The sequence below is a fragment of the Equus caballus genome, chromosome 19 (assembly GCF_041296265.1).
Source record: "Equus caballus isolate H_3958 breed thoroughbred chromosome 19, TB-T2T, whole genome shotgun sequence".
Lineage (NCBI taxonomy): Eukaryota > Metazoa > Chordata > Mammalia > Perissodactyla > Equidae > Equus > Equus caballus.
Genome location: NC_091702.1, coordinates 17953784 through 17972185, shown reverse-complemented (window position 1 = coordinate 17972185; position 18402 = coordinate 17953784). Strand labels below are relative to the sequence as shown.

At 59.0% G+C, this 18402-nt stretch overlaps 3 protein-coding genes across 3 annotated transcripts; all 3 read left to right on the top strand.

Moving 5' to 3' along the window:
- The first annotated feature begins 1219 nt into the window (after positions 1-1219).
- Positions 1220-5233, top strand: LOC138918871 (ral guanine nucleotide dissociation stimulator-like). The gene is made up of 6 exons (XM_070242441.1): positions 1220-1417; positions 1824-1934; positions 2873-3066; positions 3713-3772; positions 4472-4665; positions 4930-5233. Exons 1-6 carry the CDS (start codon positions 1280-1282, stop codon positions 5091-5093), a joined length of 861 nt encoding a protein of 286 aa, XP_070098542.1. The 5' UTR covers positions 1220-1279; the 3' UTR covers positions 5094-5233.
- A 2225-nt stretch (positions 5234-7458) lies between these two features.
- LOC138918870 (ral guanine nucleotide dissociation stimulator-like) lies at positions 7459-11471 on the top strand. Its single transcript, XM_070242440.1, has 6 exons — positions 7459-7658; positions 8065-8175; positions 9114-9307; positions 9954-10013; positions 10713-10906; positions 11171-11471. Exons 1-6 carry the CDS (start codon positions 7521-7523, stop codon positions 11332-11334), a joined length of 861 nt encoding a protein of 286 aa, XP_070098541.1. The 5' UTR covers positions 7459-7520; the 3' UTR covers positions 11335-11471.
- A 2234-nt stretch (positions 11472-13705) lies between these two features.
- Positions 13706-17722, top strand: LOC138918869 (ral guanine nucleotide dissociation stimulator-like). Its single transcript, XM_070242439.1, has 6 exons — positions 13706-13905; positions 14312-14422; positions 15362-15555; positions 16202-16261; positions 16961-17154; positions 17419-17722. The coding sequence occupies exons 1-6, from the start codon at positions 13768-13770 to the stop codon at positions 17580-17582; spliced, it is 861 nt and encodes a 286-aa protein (XP_070098540.1). The 5' UTR covers positions 13706-13767; the 3' UTR covers positions 17583-17722.
- Positions 17723-18402: the final 680 nt, after the last annotated feature.

Genomic DNA, 18402 nt, shown 5'->3' with positions numbered 1-18402 from the left:
ACCAGGAAGTCCTGATCCCAGGTGGCCAGTGACGGGAGAAGGAGAAGACCCCAGAACTTCAATGCCTTGCCCAGAATCCCAGATGAGGAAGAAGGCGGAGCCAGGGAGGAAGCCAGCTCTGCGTCCTCAAGGCTGGGGCTCTGGCTGCACACAGGCATTCCCAGGGGCCTCTGGAGAAGGCTGTGTTGGTGGAAGTGCATACAGATCTGGAGATGGCATGGGGGTGAGGGGGAGTATTCGGCAGTGTACACGGGCATTTGGTCAGTTCTTGTTTGAGGAGGAGCCCAGGTCCGGGGCACCCTGGATTGTAGCCCTGCCCACATCACACCCACGGTGGAGGCAGTGGCGGCCACTTTTCTGCTGAGCTCAGGCCTATGCAGTCCTGAATTGAATCTCTCACTGGAACATTGGGAAACTGAGGCCCCTAGAGGGGTAGGGAATGGCCCTCGACAGGGTGAGTCCAATGGGTAAGTGTGTGTTCTGACCTTCTAGGGCAAGACTGGGACCCCACGCGGAGGCTTGGCTTCTGAAATTAGGAACCCTGAGACCTTGAGAAGCTCTTGCCAATCCCTCCCTTTTGTGGGAGCTGTTTTCTTCTTGGCCTCCACAACCTGAGCACACAACACGCGGACGCACACAAACACACACACACACGCGCATGCACACACACACAAACACACACACACACACACACACATTGACCTTGGATGCAAGGATGGACTCTAGGCTGGGATCCGAAGAGAAGCAGACACAGGGCAAGTGGCAAGAGGAAGAAACACGAGGTGGGAGGCATTGCCTGCAAGTGACACCCGCCTGCAGTTTGAGAGGTATCGTCCTCTAAGGTAGGACACACGCCAGAGGACATGTCTAGCAAGTCCACGCTCCGGTCCTCCCCAGTGTGCAGACAGGAGGCCGACAGGCCCTGAGAGACACAACGGCTTATGCAGGATCCAGAAGAGGTAAGGAAGAGGACTTGTTTCTGCGTCAGTCTCAAAGCTGGGACCTCGGCCGCACCCAGACCCTCTAGGGAGCCTGTGAGACGGGTGTGTTGGTGTTCCTGGGTACGCCTACGACGTCGCATGGAGAAGGGGGGTGAGCAAGGCCATGGCCAGAGGACTGTTTGCATGGGTGGTATCTGAGGGGGGCACTCAGGTAAGGGCACTGCAGGAAATGAGGTCACTTCCTTGACAACAGACCCCAACAGACTTGGAACCCCCGCAACTAGGCAGCCACGTGCGCAAAGCCAGCTCACTTGGCTGGAGACTCTTGATAGAGAAACATGTTCTCCTGCTTTCTCCCGCCTGACCAGGGCTCTGGTTCCCAGAAAGCCCGCAGGGAGAACCTTTGGAGACGTTGTGGACGCTGGCTCAGCTCCCACGCCCCCCACCGCTGGACCTTTGGCAGGAGGTCCTCTCAGGTAACATGAGGAAGCCTAGAGCAGCCCAATCGAGGCCAGACCAGCTCCCCGAGCCCTCCCAGGGCAGCCCTCATCCCGTCCTCGTGAGTGTGGGGGCCAGAGGGACGTGTGGGCAGGATCTGCCCTTGGCCGCAGAAGGTTGGTGGGCTGGCAATAACCTGCTTTTCCCGTCACGTTCCCAAGCCAGGACAGGGCTGGCAGGACTGAAAGGGGACCCCTAAGCTGCCTCCTCATTCCAGGCCCTCAGGCTGCCGTGTGTTTCCCTCCTCGGTGGAGGTCTGTGTGGACCGTGGGGCGGGGCATGTGTGTCCAGAGTGGAGAGAGTCACAGAGGTGTGAGAGCCAGCAAAGACAGCCAGTCGGGTCTCTGAGGCTTGCCGCCTGGCTGCCGGGCACTGTCTTTCCAGAGCGTCACTCAGGAGACGGGCCAGCAGCTGAGCCACGACGCCCTCGACTCCACCACCCTGCAGGAAGGGAAGGTGCCCCACGCTGCCAAGCGAGGCCAGGGCCGGCTCAGGGTGAGTGCAGGTGCTGGGGAGACCCAAGCCCCAGGGCCCCAAGACAGCACTGAGGACCCCAGGTCTTCGAAGGCCCTGAGACAGCCCCGGGGCTCCTGCCTGGAGCCCTGCTCCCAAAGGAATCTGAATCCCCATCTCTTCCCCCGACCTTGCCCTGCGGGCCCAGCCCCCGTCTTGGCCAGAGGAGACGGCCCTGTCCACAGAGGTGTAGCAGAGCAGAGACATTTCTAGCCCATCAGCTCACGGGCGTTCAAGAGTCCTTTTGCGTTCTGTAGAGATTTTCCTGTTTGAACTCCCATCCTCACGTGTCCATGTGGCCTGGCAATCCTTCCCCACCTTCTCCCAGTCGGACGCAGCATCCTGATGGATAGGCATGCTTTTTGCCCAACAGGACATGGGGCTCACAGGGTTCTTTCTGGTCCTCTGCCTTTGCTGTCCAGAGGAACACGTCCACGTGGCCTCTCGAGGTCAGGGCGTCGGGCCTCAGCAGGCTGCCCAACTTTCCAGAAGGGAGACCCATTAGCCCAGTGACTCAGCCCTTCACTGAACCCGCACCTTCTGTTGCCATTTCCACAGCACCGCCCTGATCACCCTGCCTGTCCTCCCGTCCTCATCCCTCCCAGCCCACGAAAAGCCTCTGTGTTCTCCTGTCTCGAATGGGCAGTTGGTCAGCCACCCCAGGGTTGATGCTCTTCATCCAGGGAGGGGCTGTCACTCCTCTGCCAGCACAAAGACCTAGGAGACCAAGAGGTTTAATCCTTCTCCACCTCACATCCTACTTGGAATCCCGAGAATTCTTCCCTGCCCTGGGCAATGATGCCCACTTCCGGCCACAAGTCACCGCGGGCTTGGGCATTCGGTGCGACCTCCAGTCCCCGGCACTCCTGGGGCCCGCGGTGCGGCCTCTGATGGCAAGCGGCCCCTCTGTCTGACCCCAGGCTGAAAATCCATCCCCAGCGAAGAGCAAAGCGTCCCGCCTGGTGTGGACCGTCCAGGCTGGAAGGCGGCAGAAGCGAGTGGAGCACCTGGTGCCCGCCTTCCTGGAGGGCGACACCGCCTACGTCCACAGCTTCCTGTGCACGTATAGAGGTTTTGCCACCACACGACAGGTGCTGGAGCTTCTGTTTCAAAGGTGCGTGCCGTGCCCCTCCGCAGCACTGTGGGCATTCAGCCACCTACTAGCTGTGAGGCTGGGGATGTCACGGCACCTCCCCGAGCCTCGGTTTGCTCCTTGCAAGGCGGGCTGAAGAGAGGATCAGCCTCCAGGGGAGATTGTAGGGACTCAGGCAGGTGCTGCCTGCAAAGGCTTCTCGAGAAGCCTAACCCTCTGGGAGGGTCGACTGGAGCGGAGGGGCTGTGGTTGTGCTCATTGAGGATATTCCTCTTGCCTAAGGCGAAGCCTCCGCCTCGTCCCTCAGCGTGCCCGTGGCCTTCACTGAGTTGTTGTCTTCCCTTTGGAAAAGGAGATGGCAGAGCTCTTCTAGGTCTCTGACCTGGGTGAAGCCAGAGCAGCGATCCCTGGGCTGAGCCGAGGCCCCCGACCCACTCAAGCAGGAGTGAGGGGCCGGTTGGAGCTCCTTCCTTCATCACGCACACACAGAGGTCCCCACTAGGTGCAGAAAGTTTTCTAGGCACTGACCAGAATCCCGTGCGCAGAGCAGGCGACAGCCATGCCCTCCAGGGCTCCATTCTCCTTGGGAGTGAGACAGCGCCGCTAGGCTTCTCACGCAGGCCTGATCCACAGTCCAGTCCATGCGACGTCCTCCTGTGTCTTCTAGATACGGTTGTGTCCTTGCCTATGGCGATGAGGACGGCGGACCCCTAGACCAACTCAAAAAGTGAGTGGGCTTTGGAATCCCTAGGAGGGCGCCCAGCGTCCACACTTGGAGGGCAGTTGCCTGCAGCGTCCCGCTCACTCATCTGCTAGAAGCTCCCCAGCGGGTGCTCAGCTCCTGCTCAGGGGGCTCAGGGAGTGCTCCGGGGCCACATAAGCCCCTCCCTGGTCGAGATACGGGGCAGGGGAGCATGACCCTCATGGGACACCTGGTGAATCAGGCAGCACTTGGCCCAGGAGGGAAAGTTGGAGGCAAGAGGAGGGCCCTGGGAAGCATGGGCGGGAGACAATGTCCGTTGTTCCCTCACTGGTCAGATGTTCTGGGAGCACCTCCTGTGTGCCAGGGAGGGCAATGAAAAGAGGAGACTGCACCGCTCGCTGCCCTCACGCAGCTGACGTTCCAGTGGGCAGTGGGCGGAGAGATGCTCCAAGCAGTGTGTCAGGCTTCCCTGAGGCCTAGGAGAGGTGATGCCACCACGGCACAGGGCTCCCCCTTCCAAAGGCGTTTTCCTAGCCCCTCCTTGGTGCCCTGGCCTAGCTCTGCCAAGACTGCCAGATTGGAGGTGGCCGCCAAGTAGGACTGGCCCCTGGACAGCCAGGAGCGGGAGGCCCAGGAGCCCAGGCCCGCACAGGGATGCCCGGGAGGCCAGCGTGCAAGGAAAGGACCCTTCTCTGACTCTGCTGCCCACCTGTCCGTCCTCAGGGCCATCTCCTTCATTCTGGGCGCCTGGCTCCGATGGTACCCTGAGGATTTTATCCAGCCCCCAGATGTTCCCAGCCTGGAACTGCTCTTGGCCTACATCGGTCTCAATATGCCCGGCTCGGAGCTGGAGCACCGCGCCCGCGTTCTTCTTTCCCGGCTGGAGCAGCCTGAGCACACTGATGCCAAGACTGAGGGTGAGGAGGACTCGGGTGTGTGACGTGGGCGTGTGCAGAGGGGATGGCGCTGCGCCCCCCGGAGCAGAGTGTCCAGAGGCTGGGGTTCGGCTGGGAGCAAGGGGCGGGCTCAGATCACTCTTGCCAGGGACTCGACTCTGGGAAGACTTTCGGGGGCGTGGTGCTTGGACTGACACTGCTGGATTGGCGGCAGAGGGTCCCTTTCTTTGGAATGACTTGGGCGGGCAGTCATGTTGGTGGCGTTTTCTCTTCTTCCATCTCCAGCTGCAGCTCCACCGAAAGACGCGGAAGACCCTGAAGATCCGGCACCGTCTCTCCCTCTCGGGCCCAGCCCAGCTCAGAGCCGCACAGGCATCTTGCGAGCCACAGCCGGCTCAAGACCTTCAGCAAGCACTGGCAGCATCCCAGCCACTACCCTCAGCTCCTGAGCTGCAGCCCCAGAGAATACTCGCCTTCCCCTAGCCATGGCGTGGGTTTTAAAGTTTTGTTGTTGGTTTTTCTTTACTTAACCTTTCCCTGTATTTTATCTCGTCAGTTCAATAAAGTTTAGTTCTTGGGTTCTTTTCAATTGTTCGCTGAAGTGGCGTGAAGCAGACTCACAACGTCACACCAATGTCATCCGCATCTAGTACCCGCCCATTTTTGTCCAAGAGAAACCCTGTCCCTGGGAAGCAGTCAGTCTCCCTTCCTCCCACCGCAAGTCCCTGGTAGCCACTGAGTTTCCTTCTGTCGGACTCCGTGCGTTTCCCTCCTCCGGAGTTTGCATGGAAGTGCCAGCCTTCCAGAGGTGGCCTCCTGTGCCTGGCTGGGTCTGGTCTGAGGTGAGTGACTCCGGATGTTTGAAATTGAGATAGCGGTTTTCATTAAGAAGAAAAATCCCCCGGAGATCAAAGATTCTGTCTCAAAGAGGATGCCCCGCTATTCCCTCTTTTCACTTCCTGGGGATGGGGACCCATTGGAGGTGTGACACCAGAGCTGGAAACAGCGAGGGAAATGTCGGGGCCAGGGAGACCCCTTTCAAATCTTTCGCTTTCCTGGATGGGCCCTGGTAACGTTTTCAAAATGTGCAAATTTCAAAAATATTCTCATCGCATATGAAACACTGGCGTTTATAAGAAGCGTATCGTGGAGTAAAATATATTCCCCAAAGTTTTAACGTTTGAGATAGATAATTAATGTTAATTTGGTAAAAGAATGACTTAAAGATGAGTCATAAGAAACGATGCCCTCGTTCTACCAAGAAACAACTGCCCAGAACAAGGGGTGGCCAGCTTTTCAGAGCTCTTCATTGAGCTCTGGTGCGGGGGCGTGTGTGTGTGTGTGTTTGTGTGTGAGGGCGGTGTGGGTGTGTGGGTGTGTGAGGGTGTGGTGCGGGAAGGAGCCTGGGGCTGTTCCTTCCTGGTACCTGATGCCCCACAGTGGGCTGTGAGTAGTCACACCTATCCCCTTGCGCGTTCTCAGGGACCACTGACCACATCCAAATCTCAGTAGTGACACGGCATCGCTTTGCCGTCCTCTGTGGAATCGCTCCAGTCAGTCCACACTCAAGAGGAGGGGATTACAGCAGGAGGTCTAGACCAGGAAGTCCTGATCCCAGGTGGCCAGTGACGGGAGAAGGAGAAGACCCCAGAACTTCAATGCCTTGCCCAGAATCCCAGATGAGGAAGAAGGCGGAGCCAGGGAGGAAGCCAGCTCTGCGTCCTCAAGGCTGGGGCTCTGGCTGCACACAGGCATTCCCAGGGGCCTCTGGAGAAGGCTGTGTTGGTGGAAGTGCATACAGATCTGGAGATGGCATGGGGGTGAGGGGGAGTATTCGGCAGTGTACACGGGCATTTGGTCAGTTCTTGTTTGAGGAGGAGCCCAGGTCCGGGGCACCCTGGATTGTAGCCCTGCCCACATCACACCCACGGTGGAGGCAGTGGCGGCCACTTTTCTGCTGAGCTCAGGCCTATGCAGTCCTGAATTGAATCTCTCACTGGAACATTGGGAAACTGAGGCCCCTAGAGGGATAGGGAATGGCCCTCGACAGGGTGAGTCCAATGGGTAAGTGTGTGTTCTGACCTTCTAGGGCAAGACTGGGACCCCACGCGGAGGCTTGGCTTCTGAAATTAGGAACCCTGAGACCTTGAGAAGCTCTTGCCAATCCCTCCCTTTTGTGGGAGCTGTTTTCTTCTTGGCCTCCACAACCTGAGCACACAACACGCGGACGCACACAAACACACACACACACGCGCATGCACACACACACAAACACACACACACACACACACACATTGACCTTGGATGCAAGGATGGACTCTAGGCTGGGATCCGAAGAGAAGCAGACACAGGGCAAGTGGCAAGAGGAAGAAACACGAGGTGGGAGGCATTGCCTGCAAGTGACACCCGCCTGCAGTTTGAGAGGTATCGTCCTCTAAGGTAGGACACACGCCAGAGGACATGTCTAGCAAGTCCACGCTCCGGTCCTCCCCAGTGTGCAGACAGGAGGCCGACAGGCCCTGAGAGACACAACGGCTTATGCAGGATCCAGAAGAGGTAAGGAAGAGGACTTGTTTCTGCGTCAGTCTCAAAGCTGGGACCTCGGCCGCACCCAGACCCTCTAGGGAGCCTGTGAGACGGGTGTGTTGGTGTTCCTGGGTACGCCTACGACGTCGCATGGAGAAGGGGGGTGAGCAAGGCCATGGCCAGAGGACTGTTTGCATGGGTGGTATCTGAGGGGGGCACTCAGGTAAGGGCACTGCAGGAAATGAGGTCACTTCCTTGACAACAGACCCCAACAGACTTGGAACCCCCGCAACTAGGCAGCCACGTGCGCAAAGCCAGCTCACTTGGCTGGAGACTCTTGATAGAGAAACATGTTCTCCTGCTTTCTCCCGCCTGACCAGGGCTCTGGTTCCCAGAAAGCCCGGAGGGAGAACCTTTGGAGACGTTGTGGACGCTGGCTCAGCTCCCACGCCCCCCACCGCTGGACCTTTGGCAGGAGGTCCTCTCAGGTAACATGAGGAAGCCTAGAGCAGCCCAATCGAGGCCAGACCAGCTCCCCGAGCCCTCCCAGGGCAGCCCTCATCCCGTCCTCGTGAGTGTGGGGGCCAGAGGGACGTGTGGGCAGGATCTGCCCTTGGCCGCAGAAGGTTGGTGGGCTGGCAATAACCCGCTTTTCCCGTCACGTTCCCAAGCCAGGACAGGGCTGGCAGGACTGAAAGGGGACCCCTAAGCTGCCTCCTCATTCCAGGCCCTCAGGCTGCCATGTGTTTCCCTCCTCGGTGGAGGTCTGTGTGGACCGTGGGGCGGGGCATGTGTGTCCAGAGTGGAGAGAGTCACAGAGGTGTGAGAGCCAGCAAAGACAGCCAGTCGGGTCTCTGAGGCTTGCCGCCTGGCTGCCGGGCACTGTCTTTCCAGAGCGTCACTCAGGAGACGGGCCAGCAGCTGAGCCACGACGCCCTCGACTCCACCACCCTGCAGGAAGGGAAGGTGCCCCACGCTGCCAAGCGAGGCCAGGGCCGGCTCAGGGTGAGTGCAGGTGCTGGGGAGACCCAAGCCCCAGGGCCCCAAGACAGCACTGAGGACCCCAGGTCTTCGAAGGCCCTGAGACAGCCCCGGGGCTCCTGCCTGGAGCCCTGCTCCCAAAGGAATCTGAATCCCCATCTCTTCCCCCGACCTTGCCCTGCGGGCCCAGCCCCCGTCTTGGCCAGAGGAGACGGCCCTGTCCACAGAGGTGTAGCAGAGCAGAGACATTTCTAGCCCATCAGCTCACGGGCGTTCAAGAGTCCTTTTGCGTTCTGTAGAGATTTTCCTGTTTGAACTCCCATCCTCACGTGTCCATGTGGCCTGGCAATCCTTCCCCACCTTCTCCCAGTCGGACGCAGCATCCTGATGGATAGGCATGCTTTTTGCCCAACAGGACATGGGGCTCACAGGGTTCTTTCTGGTCCTCTGCCTTTGCTGTCCAGAGGAACACGTCCACGTGGCCTCTCGAGGTCAGGGCGTCGGGCCTCAGCAGGCTGCCCAACTTTCCAGAAGGGAGACCCATTAGCCCAGTGACTCAGCCCTTCACTGAACCCGCACCTTCTGTTGCCATTTCCACAGCACCGCCCTGATCACCCTGCCTGTCCTCCCGTCCTCATCCCTCCCAGCCCACGAAAAGCCTCTGTGTTCTCCTGTCTCGAATGGGCAGTTGGTCAGCCACCCCAGGGTTGATGCTCTTCATCCAGGGAGGGGCTGTCACTCCTCTGCCAGCACAAAGACCTAGGAGACCAAGAGGTTTAATCCTTCTCCACCTCACATCCTACTTGGAATCCCGAGAATTCTTCCCTGCCCTGGGCAATGATGCCCACTTCCGGCCACAAGTCACCGCGGGCTTGGGCATTCGGTGCGACCTCCAGTCCCCGGCACTCCTGGGGCCCGCGGTGCGGCCTCTGATGGCAAGCGGCCCCTCTGTCTGACCCCAGGCTGAAAATCCATCCCCAGCGAAGAGCAAAGCGTCCCGCCTGGTGTGGACCGTCCAGGCTGGAAGGCGGCAGAAGCGAGTGGAGCACCTGGTGCCCGCCTTCCTGGAGGGCGACACCGCCTACGTCCACAGCTTCCTGTGCACGTATAGAGGTTTTGCCACCACACGACAGGTGCTGGAGCTTCTGTTTCAAAGGTGCGTGCCGTGCCCCTCCGCAGCACTGTGGGCATTCAGCCACCTACTAGCTGTGAGGCTGGGGATGTCACGGCACCTCCCCGAGCCTCGGTTTGCTCCTCGCAAGGCGGGCTGAAGAGAGGATCAGCCTCCAGGGGAGATTGTAGGGACTCAGGCAGGTGCTGCCTGCAAAGGCTTCTCGAGAAGCCTAACCCTCTGGGAGGGTCGACTGGAGCGGAGGGGCTGTGGTTGTGCTCATTGAGGATATTCCTCTTGCCTAAGGCGAAGCCTCCGCCTCGTCCCTCAGCGTGCCCGTGGCCTTCACTGAGTTGTTGTCTTCCCTTTGGAAAAGGAGATGGCAGAGCTCTTCTAGGTCTCTGACCTGGGTGAAGCCAGAGCAGCGATCCCTGGGCTGAGCCGAGGCCCCCGACCCACTCAAGCAGGAGTGAGGGGCCGGTTGGAGCTCCTTCCTTCATCACGCACACACAGAGGTCCCCACTAGGTGCAGAAAGTTTTCTAGGCACTGACCAGAATCCCGTGCGCAGAGCAGGCGACAGCCATGCCCTCCAGGGCTCCATTCTCCTTGGGAGTGAGACAGCGCCGCTAGGCTTCTCACGCAGGCCTGATCCACAGTCCAGTCCATGCGACGTCCTCCTGTGTCTTCTAGATACGGTTGTGTCCTTGCCTATGGCGATGAGGACGGCGGACCCCTAGACCAACTCAAAAAGTGAGTGGGCTTTGGAATCCCTAGGAGGGCGCCCAGCGTCCACACTTGGAGGGCAGTTGCCTGCAGCGTCCCGCTCACTCATCTGCTAGAAGCTCCCCAGCGGGTGCTCAGCTCCTGCTCAGGGGGCTCAGGGAGTGCTCCGGGGCCACATAAGCCCCTCCCTGGTCGAGATACGGGGCAGGGGAGCATGACCCTCATGGGACACCTGGTGAATCAGGCAGCACTTGGCCCAGGAGGGAAAGTTGGAGGCAAGAGGAGGGCCCTGGGAAGCATGGGCGGGAGACAATGTCCGTTGTTCCCTCACTGGTCAGATGTTCTGGGAGCACCTCCTGTGTGCCAGGGAGGGCAATGAAAAGAGGAGACTGCACCGCTCGCTGCCCTCACGCAGCTGACGTTCCAGTGGGCAGTGGGCGGAGAGATGCTCCAAGCAGTGTGTCAGGCTTCCCTGAGGCCTAGGAGAGGTGACGCCACCACGGCACAGGGCTCCCCCTTCCAAAGGCGTTTTCCTAGCCCCTCCTTGGTGCCCTGGCCTAGCTCTGCCAAGACTGCCAGATTGGAGGTGGCCGCCAAGTAGGACTGGCCCCTGGACAGCCAGGAGCGGGAGGCCCAGGAGCCCAGGCCCGCACAGGGATGCCCGGGAGGCCAGCGTGCAAGGAAAGGACCCTTCTCTGACTCTGCTGCCCACCTGTCCGTCCTCAGGGCCATCTCCTTCATTCTGGGCGCCTGGCTCCGATGGTACCCTGAGGATTTTATCCAGCCCCCAGATGTTCCCAGCCTGGAACTGCTCTTGGCCTACATCGGTCTCAATATGCCCGGCTCGGAGCTGGAGCACCGCGCCCGCGTTCTTCTTTCCCGGCTGGAGCAGCCTGAGCACACTGATGCCAAGACTGAGGGTGAGGAGGACTCGGGTGTGTGACGTGGGCGTGTGCAGAGGGGATGGCGCTGCGCCCCCCGGAGCAGAGTGTCCAGAGGCTGGGGTTCGGCTGGGAGCAAGGGGCGGGCTCAGATCACTCTTGCCAGGGACTCGAGTCTGGGAAGACTTTCGGGGGCGTGGTGCTTGGACTGAGACTGCTGGATTGGCGGCAGAGGGTCCCTTTCTTTGGAATGACTTGGGCGGGCAGTCATGTTGGTGGCGTTTTCTCTTCTTCCATCTCCAGCTGCAGCTCCACCGAAAGACGCGGAAGACCCTGAAGATCCGGCACCGTCTCTCCCTCTCGGGCCCAGCCCAGCTCAGAGCCGCACAGGCATCTTGCGAGCCACAGCCGGCTCAAGACCTTCAGCAAGCACTGGCAGCATCCCAGCCACTACCCTCAGCTCCTGAGCTGCAGCCCCAGAGAATCCTCGCCTTCCCCTAGCCATGGCGTGGGTTTTAAAGTTTTGCTCTTGGCTTTTCTTTACTTAACCTTTCCCTGTATTTTATCTCGTCAGTTCAATAAAGTTTAGTTCTTGGGTTCTTTTCAATTGTTCGCTGAAGTGGCGTGAAGCAGACTCACAACGTCACACCAACGTCATCCGCATCTAGTACCCGCCCATTTTTGTCCAAGAGAAACCCTGTCCCTGGGAAGCAGTCAGTCTCCCTTCCTCCCACCGCAAGTCCTTGGTAGCCACTGAGTTTCCTTCTGTCGGACTCCGTGCGTTTCCCTCCTCCGGAGTTTGCATGGAAGTGCCAGCCTTCCAGAGGTGGCCTCCTGTGCCTGGCTGGGTCTGGTCTGAGGTGAGTGACTCCGGATGTTTGAAATTGAGATAGCGGTTTTCATTAAGAAGAAAAATCCCCCGGAGATCAAAGATTCTGTCTCAAAGAGGATGCCCCGCTATTCCCTCTTTTCACTTCCTGGGGATGGGGACCCATTGGAGGTGTGACACCAGAGCTGGAAACAGCGAGGGAAATGTCGGGGCCAGGGAGACCCCTTTCAAATCTTTCGCTTTCCTGGATGGGCCCTGGTAACGTTTTCAAAATGTGCAAATTTCAAAAATATTCTCATCGCATATGAAACACTGGCGTTTATAAGAAGCGTATCGTGGAGTAAAATATATTCCCCAAAGTTTTAACGTTTGAGATAGATAATTAATGTTAATTTGGTAAAAGAATGACTTAAAGATGAGTCATAAGAAACGATGCCCTCGTTCTACCAAGAAACAACTGCCCAGAACAAGGGGTGGCCAGCTTTTCAGAGCTCTTCATTGAGCTCTGGTGCGGGGGCGTGTGTGTGTGTGTGTTTGTGTGTGAGGGCGGTGTAGGTGTGTGGGTGTGTGAGGGTGTGGTGCGGGAAGGAGCCTGGGGCTGTTCCTTCCTGGTACCTGATGCCCCACAGTGGGCTGTGAGTAGTCACACCTATCCCCTTGCGCGTTCTCAGGGACCACTGACCACATCCAAATCTCAGTAGTGACACGGCATCGCTTTGCCGTCCTCTGTGGAATCGCTCCAGTCAGTCCACACTCAAGAGGAGGGGATTACAGCAGGAGGTCTAGACCAGGAAGTCCTGATCCCAGGTGGCCAGTGACGGGAGAAGGAGAAGACCCCAGAACTTCAATGCCTTGCTCAGAATCCCAGATGAGGAAGAAGGCGGAGCCAGGGAGGAAGCCAGCTCTGCGTCCTCAAGGCTGGGGCTCTGGCTGCACACAGGCATTCCCAGGGGCCTCTGGAGAAGGCTGTGTTGGTGGAAGTGCATACAGATCTGGAGATGGCATGGGGGTGAGGGGGAGTATTCGGCAGTGTACACGGGCGTTTGGTCAGTTCTTGTTTGAGGAGGAGCCCAGGTCCGGGGCACCCTGGATTGTAGCCCTGCCCACATCACACCCACGGTGGAGGCAGTGGCGGCCACTTTTCTGCTGAGCTCAGGCCTATGCAGTCCTGAATTGAATCTCTCACTGGAACATTGGGAAACTGAGGCCCCTAGAGGGGTAGGGAATGGCCCTCGACAGGGTGAGTCCAATGGGTAAGTGTGTGTTCTGACCTTCTAGGGCAAGACTGGGACCCCACGCGGAGGCTTGGCTTCTGAAATTAGGAACCATGAGACCTTGAGAAGCTCTTGCCAATCCCTCCCTTTTGTGGGAGCTGTTTTCTTCTTGGCCTCCACACCCTGAGCACACAACACGCGGACGCACACAAACACACACACACACGCGCATGCACACACACACAAACACACACACACACACACACACACACACATTGACCTTGGATGCAGGGATGGACTCTAGGGTGGGATCCGAAGAGAAGCAGACACAGGGCAAGTGGCAAGAGGAAGAAACACGAGGTGGGAGGCATTGCCTGCAAGTGACACCCGCCTGCAGTTTGAGAGGTATCGTCCTCTAAGGTAGGACACACGCCAGAGGACATGTCTAGCAAGTCCACGCTCCGGTCCTCCCCAGTGTGCAGACAGGAGGCCGACAGGCCCTGAGAGACACAACGGCTTATGCAGGATCCAGAAGAGGTAAGGAAGAGGACTTGTTTCTGCGTCAGTCTCAAAGCTGGGACCTCGGCCGCACCCAGACCCTCTAGGGAGCCTGTGAGACGGGTGTGTTGGTGTTCCTGGGTACGCCTACGACGTCGCATGGAGAAGGGGGGTGAGCAAGGCCATGGCCAGAGGACTGTTTGCATGGGTGGTATCTGAGGGGGGCACTCAGGTAAGGGCACTGCAGGAAATGAGGTCACTTCCTTGACAACAGACCCCAACAGACTTGGAACCCCCGCAACTAGGCAGCCACGTGCGCAAAGCCAGCTCACTTGGCTGGAGACTCTTGATAGAGAAACATGTTCTCCTGCTTTCTCCCGCCTGACCAGGGCTCTGGTTCCCAGAAAGCCCGCAGGGAGAACCTTTGGAGACGTTGTGGACGCTGGCTCAGCTCCCACGCCCCCCACCGCTGGACCTTTGGCAGGAGGTCCTCTCAGGTAACATGAGGAAGCCTAGAGCAGCCCAATCGAGGCCAGACCAGCTCCCCGAGCCCTCCCAGGGCAGCCCTCATCCCGTCCTCGTGAGTGTGGGGGCCAGAGGGACGTGTGGGCAGGATCTGCCCTTGGCCGCAGAAGGTTGGTGGGCTGGCAATAACCTGCTTTTCCCGTCACGTTCCCAAGCCAGGACAGGGCTGGCAGGACTGAAAGGGGACCCCTAAGCTGCCTCCTCATTCCAGGCCCTCAGGCTGCCGTGTGTTTCCCTCCTCGGTGGAGGTCTGTGTGGACCGTGGGGCGGGGCATGTGTGTCCAGAGTGGAGAGAGTCACAGAGGTGTGAGAGCCAGCAAAGACAGCCAGTCGGGTCTCTGAGGCTTGCCGCCTGGCTGCCGGGCACTGTCTTTCCAGAGCGTCACTCAGGAGACGGGCCAGCAGCTGAGCCACGACGCCCTCGACTCCACCACCCTGCAGGAAGGGAAGGTGCCCCACGCTGCCAAGCGAGGCCAGGGCCGGCTCAGGGTGAGTGCAGGTGCTGGGGAGACCCAAGCCCCAGGGCCCCAAGACAGCACTGAGGACCCCCAGGTCTTCGAAGGCCCTGAGACAGCCCCGGGGCTCCTGCCTGGAGCCCTGCTCCCAAAGGAATCTGAATCCCCATCTCTTCCCCCGACCTTGCCCTGCGGGCCCAGCCCCCGTCTTGGCCAGAGGAGACGGCCCTGTCCACAGAGGTGTAGCAGAGCAGAGACATTTCTAGCCCATCAGCTCACGGGCGTTCAAGAGTCCTTTTGCGTTCTGTAGAGATTTTCCTGTTTGAACTCCCATCCTCACGTGTCCATGTGGCCTGGCAATCCTTCCCCACCTTCTCCCAGTCGGACGCAGCATCCTGATGGATAGGCATGCTTTTTGCCCAACAGGACATGGGGCTCACAGGGTTCTTTCTGGTCCTCTGCCTTTGCTGTCCAGAGGAACACGTCCACGTGGCCTCTCGAGGTCAGGGCGTCGGGCCTCAGCAGGCTGCCCAACTTTCCAGAAGGGAGACCCATTAGCCCAGTGACTCAGCCCTTCACTGAACCCGCACCTTCTGTTGCCATTTCCACAGCACCGCCCTGATCACCCTGCCTGTCCTCCCGTCCTCATCCCTCCCAGCCCACGAAAAGCCTCTGTGTTCTCCTGTCTCGAATGGGCAGTTGGTCAGCCACCCCAGGGTTGATGCTCTTCATCCAGGGAGGGGCTGTCACTCCTCTGCCAGCACAAAGACCTAGGAGACCAAGAGGTTTAATCCTTCTCCACCTCACATCCTACTTGGAATCCCGAGAATTCTTCCCTGCCCTGGGCAATGATGCCCACTTCCGGCCACAAGTCACCGCGGGCTTGGGCATTCGGTGCGACCTCCAGTCCCCGGCACTCCTGGGGCCCGCGGTGCGGCCTCTGATGGCAAGCGGCCCCTCTGTCTGACCCCAGGCTGAAAATCCATCCCCAGCGAAGAGCAAAGCGTCCCGCCTGGGGTGGACCGTCCAGGCTGGAAGGCGGCAGAAGCGAGTGGAGCACCTGGTGCCCGCCTTCCTGGAGGGCGACACCGCCTACGTCCACAGCTTCCTGTGCACGTATAGAGGTTTTGCCACCACACGACAGGTGCTGGAGCTTCTGTTTCAAAGGTGCGTGCCGTGCCCCTCCGCAGCACTGTGGGCATTCAGCCACCTACTAGCTGTGAGGCTGGGGATGTCACGGCACCTCCCCGAGCCTCGGTTTGCTCCTTGCAAGGCGGGCTGAAGAGAGGATCAGCCTCCAGGGGAGATTGTAGGGACTCAGGCAGGTGCTGCCTGCAAAGGCTTCTCGAGAAGCCTAACCCTCTGGGAGGGTCGACTGGAGCGGAGGGGCTGTGGTTGTGCTCATTGAGGATATTCCTCTTGCCTAAGGCGAAGCCTCCGCCTCGTCCCTCAGCGTGCCCGTGGCCTTCACTGAGTTGTTGTCTTCCCTTTGGAAAAGGAGATGGCAGAGCTCTTCTAGGTCTCTGACCTGGGTGAAGCCAGAGCAGCGATCCCTGGGCTGAGCCGAGGCCCCCGACCCACTCAAGCAGGAGTGAGGGGCCGGTTGGAGCTCCTTCCTTCATCACGCACACACAGAGGTCCCCACTAGGTGCAGAAAGTTTTCTAGGCACTGACCAGAATCCCGTGCGCAGAGCAGGCGACAGCCATGCCCTCCAGGGCTCCATTCTCCTTGGGAGTGAGACAGCGCCGCTAGGCTTCTCACGCAGGCCTGATCCACAGTCCAGTCCATGCGACGTCCTCCTGTGTCTTCTAGATACGGTTGTGTCCTTGCCTATGGCGATGAGGACGGCGGACCCCTAGACCAACTCAAAAAGTGAGTGGGCTTTGGAATCCCCAGAAGGGCGCCCAGCGTCCACACTTGGAGGGCAGTTGCCTGCAGCGTCCCGCTCACTCATCTGCTAGAAGCTCCCCAGCGGGTGCTCAGCTCCTGCTCAGGGGGCTCAGGGAGTGCTCCGGGGCCACATAAGCCCCTCCCTGGTCGAGATACGGGGCAGGGGAGCATGACCCTCATGGGACACCTGGTGAATCAGGCAGCACTTGGCCCAGGAGGGAAAGTTGGAGGCAAGAGGAGGGCCCTGGGAAGCATGGGCGGGAGACAATGTCCGTTGTTCCCTCACTGGTCAGATGTTCTGGGAGCACCTCCTGTGTGCCAGGGAGGGCAATGAAAAGAGGAGACTGCACCGCTCGCTGCCCTCACGCAGCTGACGTTCCAGTGGGCAGTGGGCGGAGAGATGCTCCAAGCAGTGTGTCAGGCTTCCCTGAGGCCTAGGAGAGGTGACGCCACCACGGCACAGGGCTCCCCCTTCCAAAGGCGTTTTCCTAGCCCCTCCTTGGTGCCCTGGCCTAGCTCTGCCAAGACTGCCAGATTGGAGGTGGCCGCCAAGTAGGACTGGCCCCTGGACAGCCAGGAGCGGGAGGCCCAGGAGCCCAGGCCCGCACAGGGATGCCCGGGAGGCCAGCGTGCAAGGAAAGGACCCTTCTCTGACTCTGCTGCCCACCTGTCCGTCCTCAGGGCCATCTCCTTCATTCTGGGCGCCTGGCTCCGATGGTACCCTGAGGATTTTATCCAGCCCCCAGATGTTCCCAGCCTGGAACTGCTCTTGGCCTACATCGGTCTCAATATGCCCGGCTCGGAGATGGAGCACCGCGCCCGCGTTCTTCTTTCCCGGCTGGAGCAGCCTGAGCACACTGATGCCAAGACTGAGGGTGAGGAGGACTCGGGTGTGTGACGTGGGCGTGTGCAGAGGGGATGGCGCTGCGCCCCCCGGAGCAGAGTGTCCAGAGGCTGGGGTTCGGCTGGGAGCAAGGGGCGGGCTCAGATCACTCTTGCCAGGGACTCGAGTCTGGGAAGACTTTCGGGGACGTGGTGCTTGGACTGAGACTGCTGGATTGGCGGCAGAGGGTCCCTTTCTTTGGAATGACTTGGGCGGGCAGTCATGTTGGTGGCGTTTTCTCTTCTTCCATCTCCAGCTGCAGCTCCACCGAAAGACGCGGAGGACCCTGAAGATCCGGCACCGTCTCTCCCTCTCGGGCCCAGCCCAGCTCAGAGCCGCACAGGCATCTTGCGAGCCACAGCCGGCTCAAGACCTTCAGCAAGCACTGGCAGCATCCCAGCCACTACCCTCAGCTCCTGAGCTGCAGCCCCAGAGAATCCTCGCCTTCCCCTAGCCATGGCGTGGGTTTTAAAGTTTTGTTGTTGGTTTTTCTTTACTTAACCTTTCCCTGTATTTTATCTCGTCAGTTCAATAAAGTTTAGTTCTTGGGTTCTTTTCAATTGTTCGCTGAAGTGGCGTGAAGCAGACTCACAACGTCACACCAACGTCATCCGCATCTAGTACCCGCCCATTTTTGTCCAAGAGAAACCCTGTCCCTGGGAAGCAGTCAGTCTCCCTTCCTCCCACCGCAAGTCCCTGGTAGCCACTGAGTTTCCTTCTGTCGGACTTCGTGCGTTTCCCTCCTCCGGAGTTTGCATGGAAGTGCCAGCCTTCCAGAGGTGGCCTCCTGTGCCTGGCTGGGTCTGGTCTGAGGTGAGTGACTCCGGATGTTTGAAATTGAGATAGCGGTTTTCATTAAGAAGAAAAATCCCCCGGAGATCAAAGATTCTGTCTCAAAGAGGATGCCCCGCTATTCCCTCTTTTCACTTCCTGGGGATGGGGACCCATTGGAGGTGTGACACCAGAGCTGGAAACAGCGAGGGAAATGTCGGGGCCAGGGAGACCCCTTTCAAATCTTTCGCTTTCCTGGATGGGCCCTGGTAACGTTTTCAAAATGTGCAAATTTCAAAAATATTCTCATCGCATATGAAACACTGGCGTTTATAAGAAGCGTATCGTGGAGTAAAATATATTCCCCAAAGTTTTAACGTTTGAGATAGATAATTAATGTTAATTTGGTAAAAGAAGGACTTAAAGGTGAGTCATAAGAAACGATGCCCTCGTTCTACCAAGAAACAAC

Bases quoted from the DNA above. Each gene is read 5' to 3' on its own strand.
- LOC138918871 (XM_070242441.1), top strand. From the start codon at position 1,280: ATGTTCTCCTGCTTTCTCCCGCCTGACCAGGGCTCTGGTTCCCAGAAA. The intron at 1,418-1,823 runs GTAACATGAGGA...CTGTCTTTCCAG, and splicing joins TTGGCAGGAGGTCCTCTCAG to AGCGTCACTCAGGAGACGGG. The intron at 3,067-3,712 runs GTGCGTGCCGTG...TGTGTCTTCTAG, and splicing joins CTGGAGCTTCTGTTTCAAAG to ATACGGTTGTGTCCTTGCCT.
- LOC138918869 (XM_070242439.1), top strand. From the start codon at position 13,768: ATGTTCTCCTGCTTTCTCCCGCCTGACCAGGGCTCTGGTTCCCAGAAA. The intron at 15,556-16,201 runs GTGCGTGCCGTG...TGTGTCTTCTAG, and splicing joins CTGGAGCTTCTGTTTCAAAG to ATACGGTTGTGTCCTTGCCT. The intron at 17,155-17,418 runs GTGAGGAGGACT...TTCCATCTCCAG, and splicing joins CACTGATGCCAAGACTGAGG to CTGCAGCTCCACCGAAAGAC.
- LOC138918870 (XM_070242440.1), top strand. From the start codon at position 7,521: ATGTTCTCCTGCTTTCTCCCGCCTGACCAGGGCTCTGGTTCCCAGAAA. The intron at 8,176-9,113 runs GTGAGTGCAGGT...GTCTGACCCCAG, and splicing joins GAGGCCAGGGCCGGCTCAGG to GCTGAAAATCCATCCCCAGC. The intron at 10,907-11,170 runs GTGAGGAGGACT...TTCCATCTCCAG, and splicing joins CACTGATGCCAAGACTGAGG to CTGCAGCTCCACCGAAAGAC.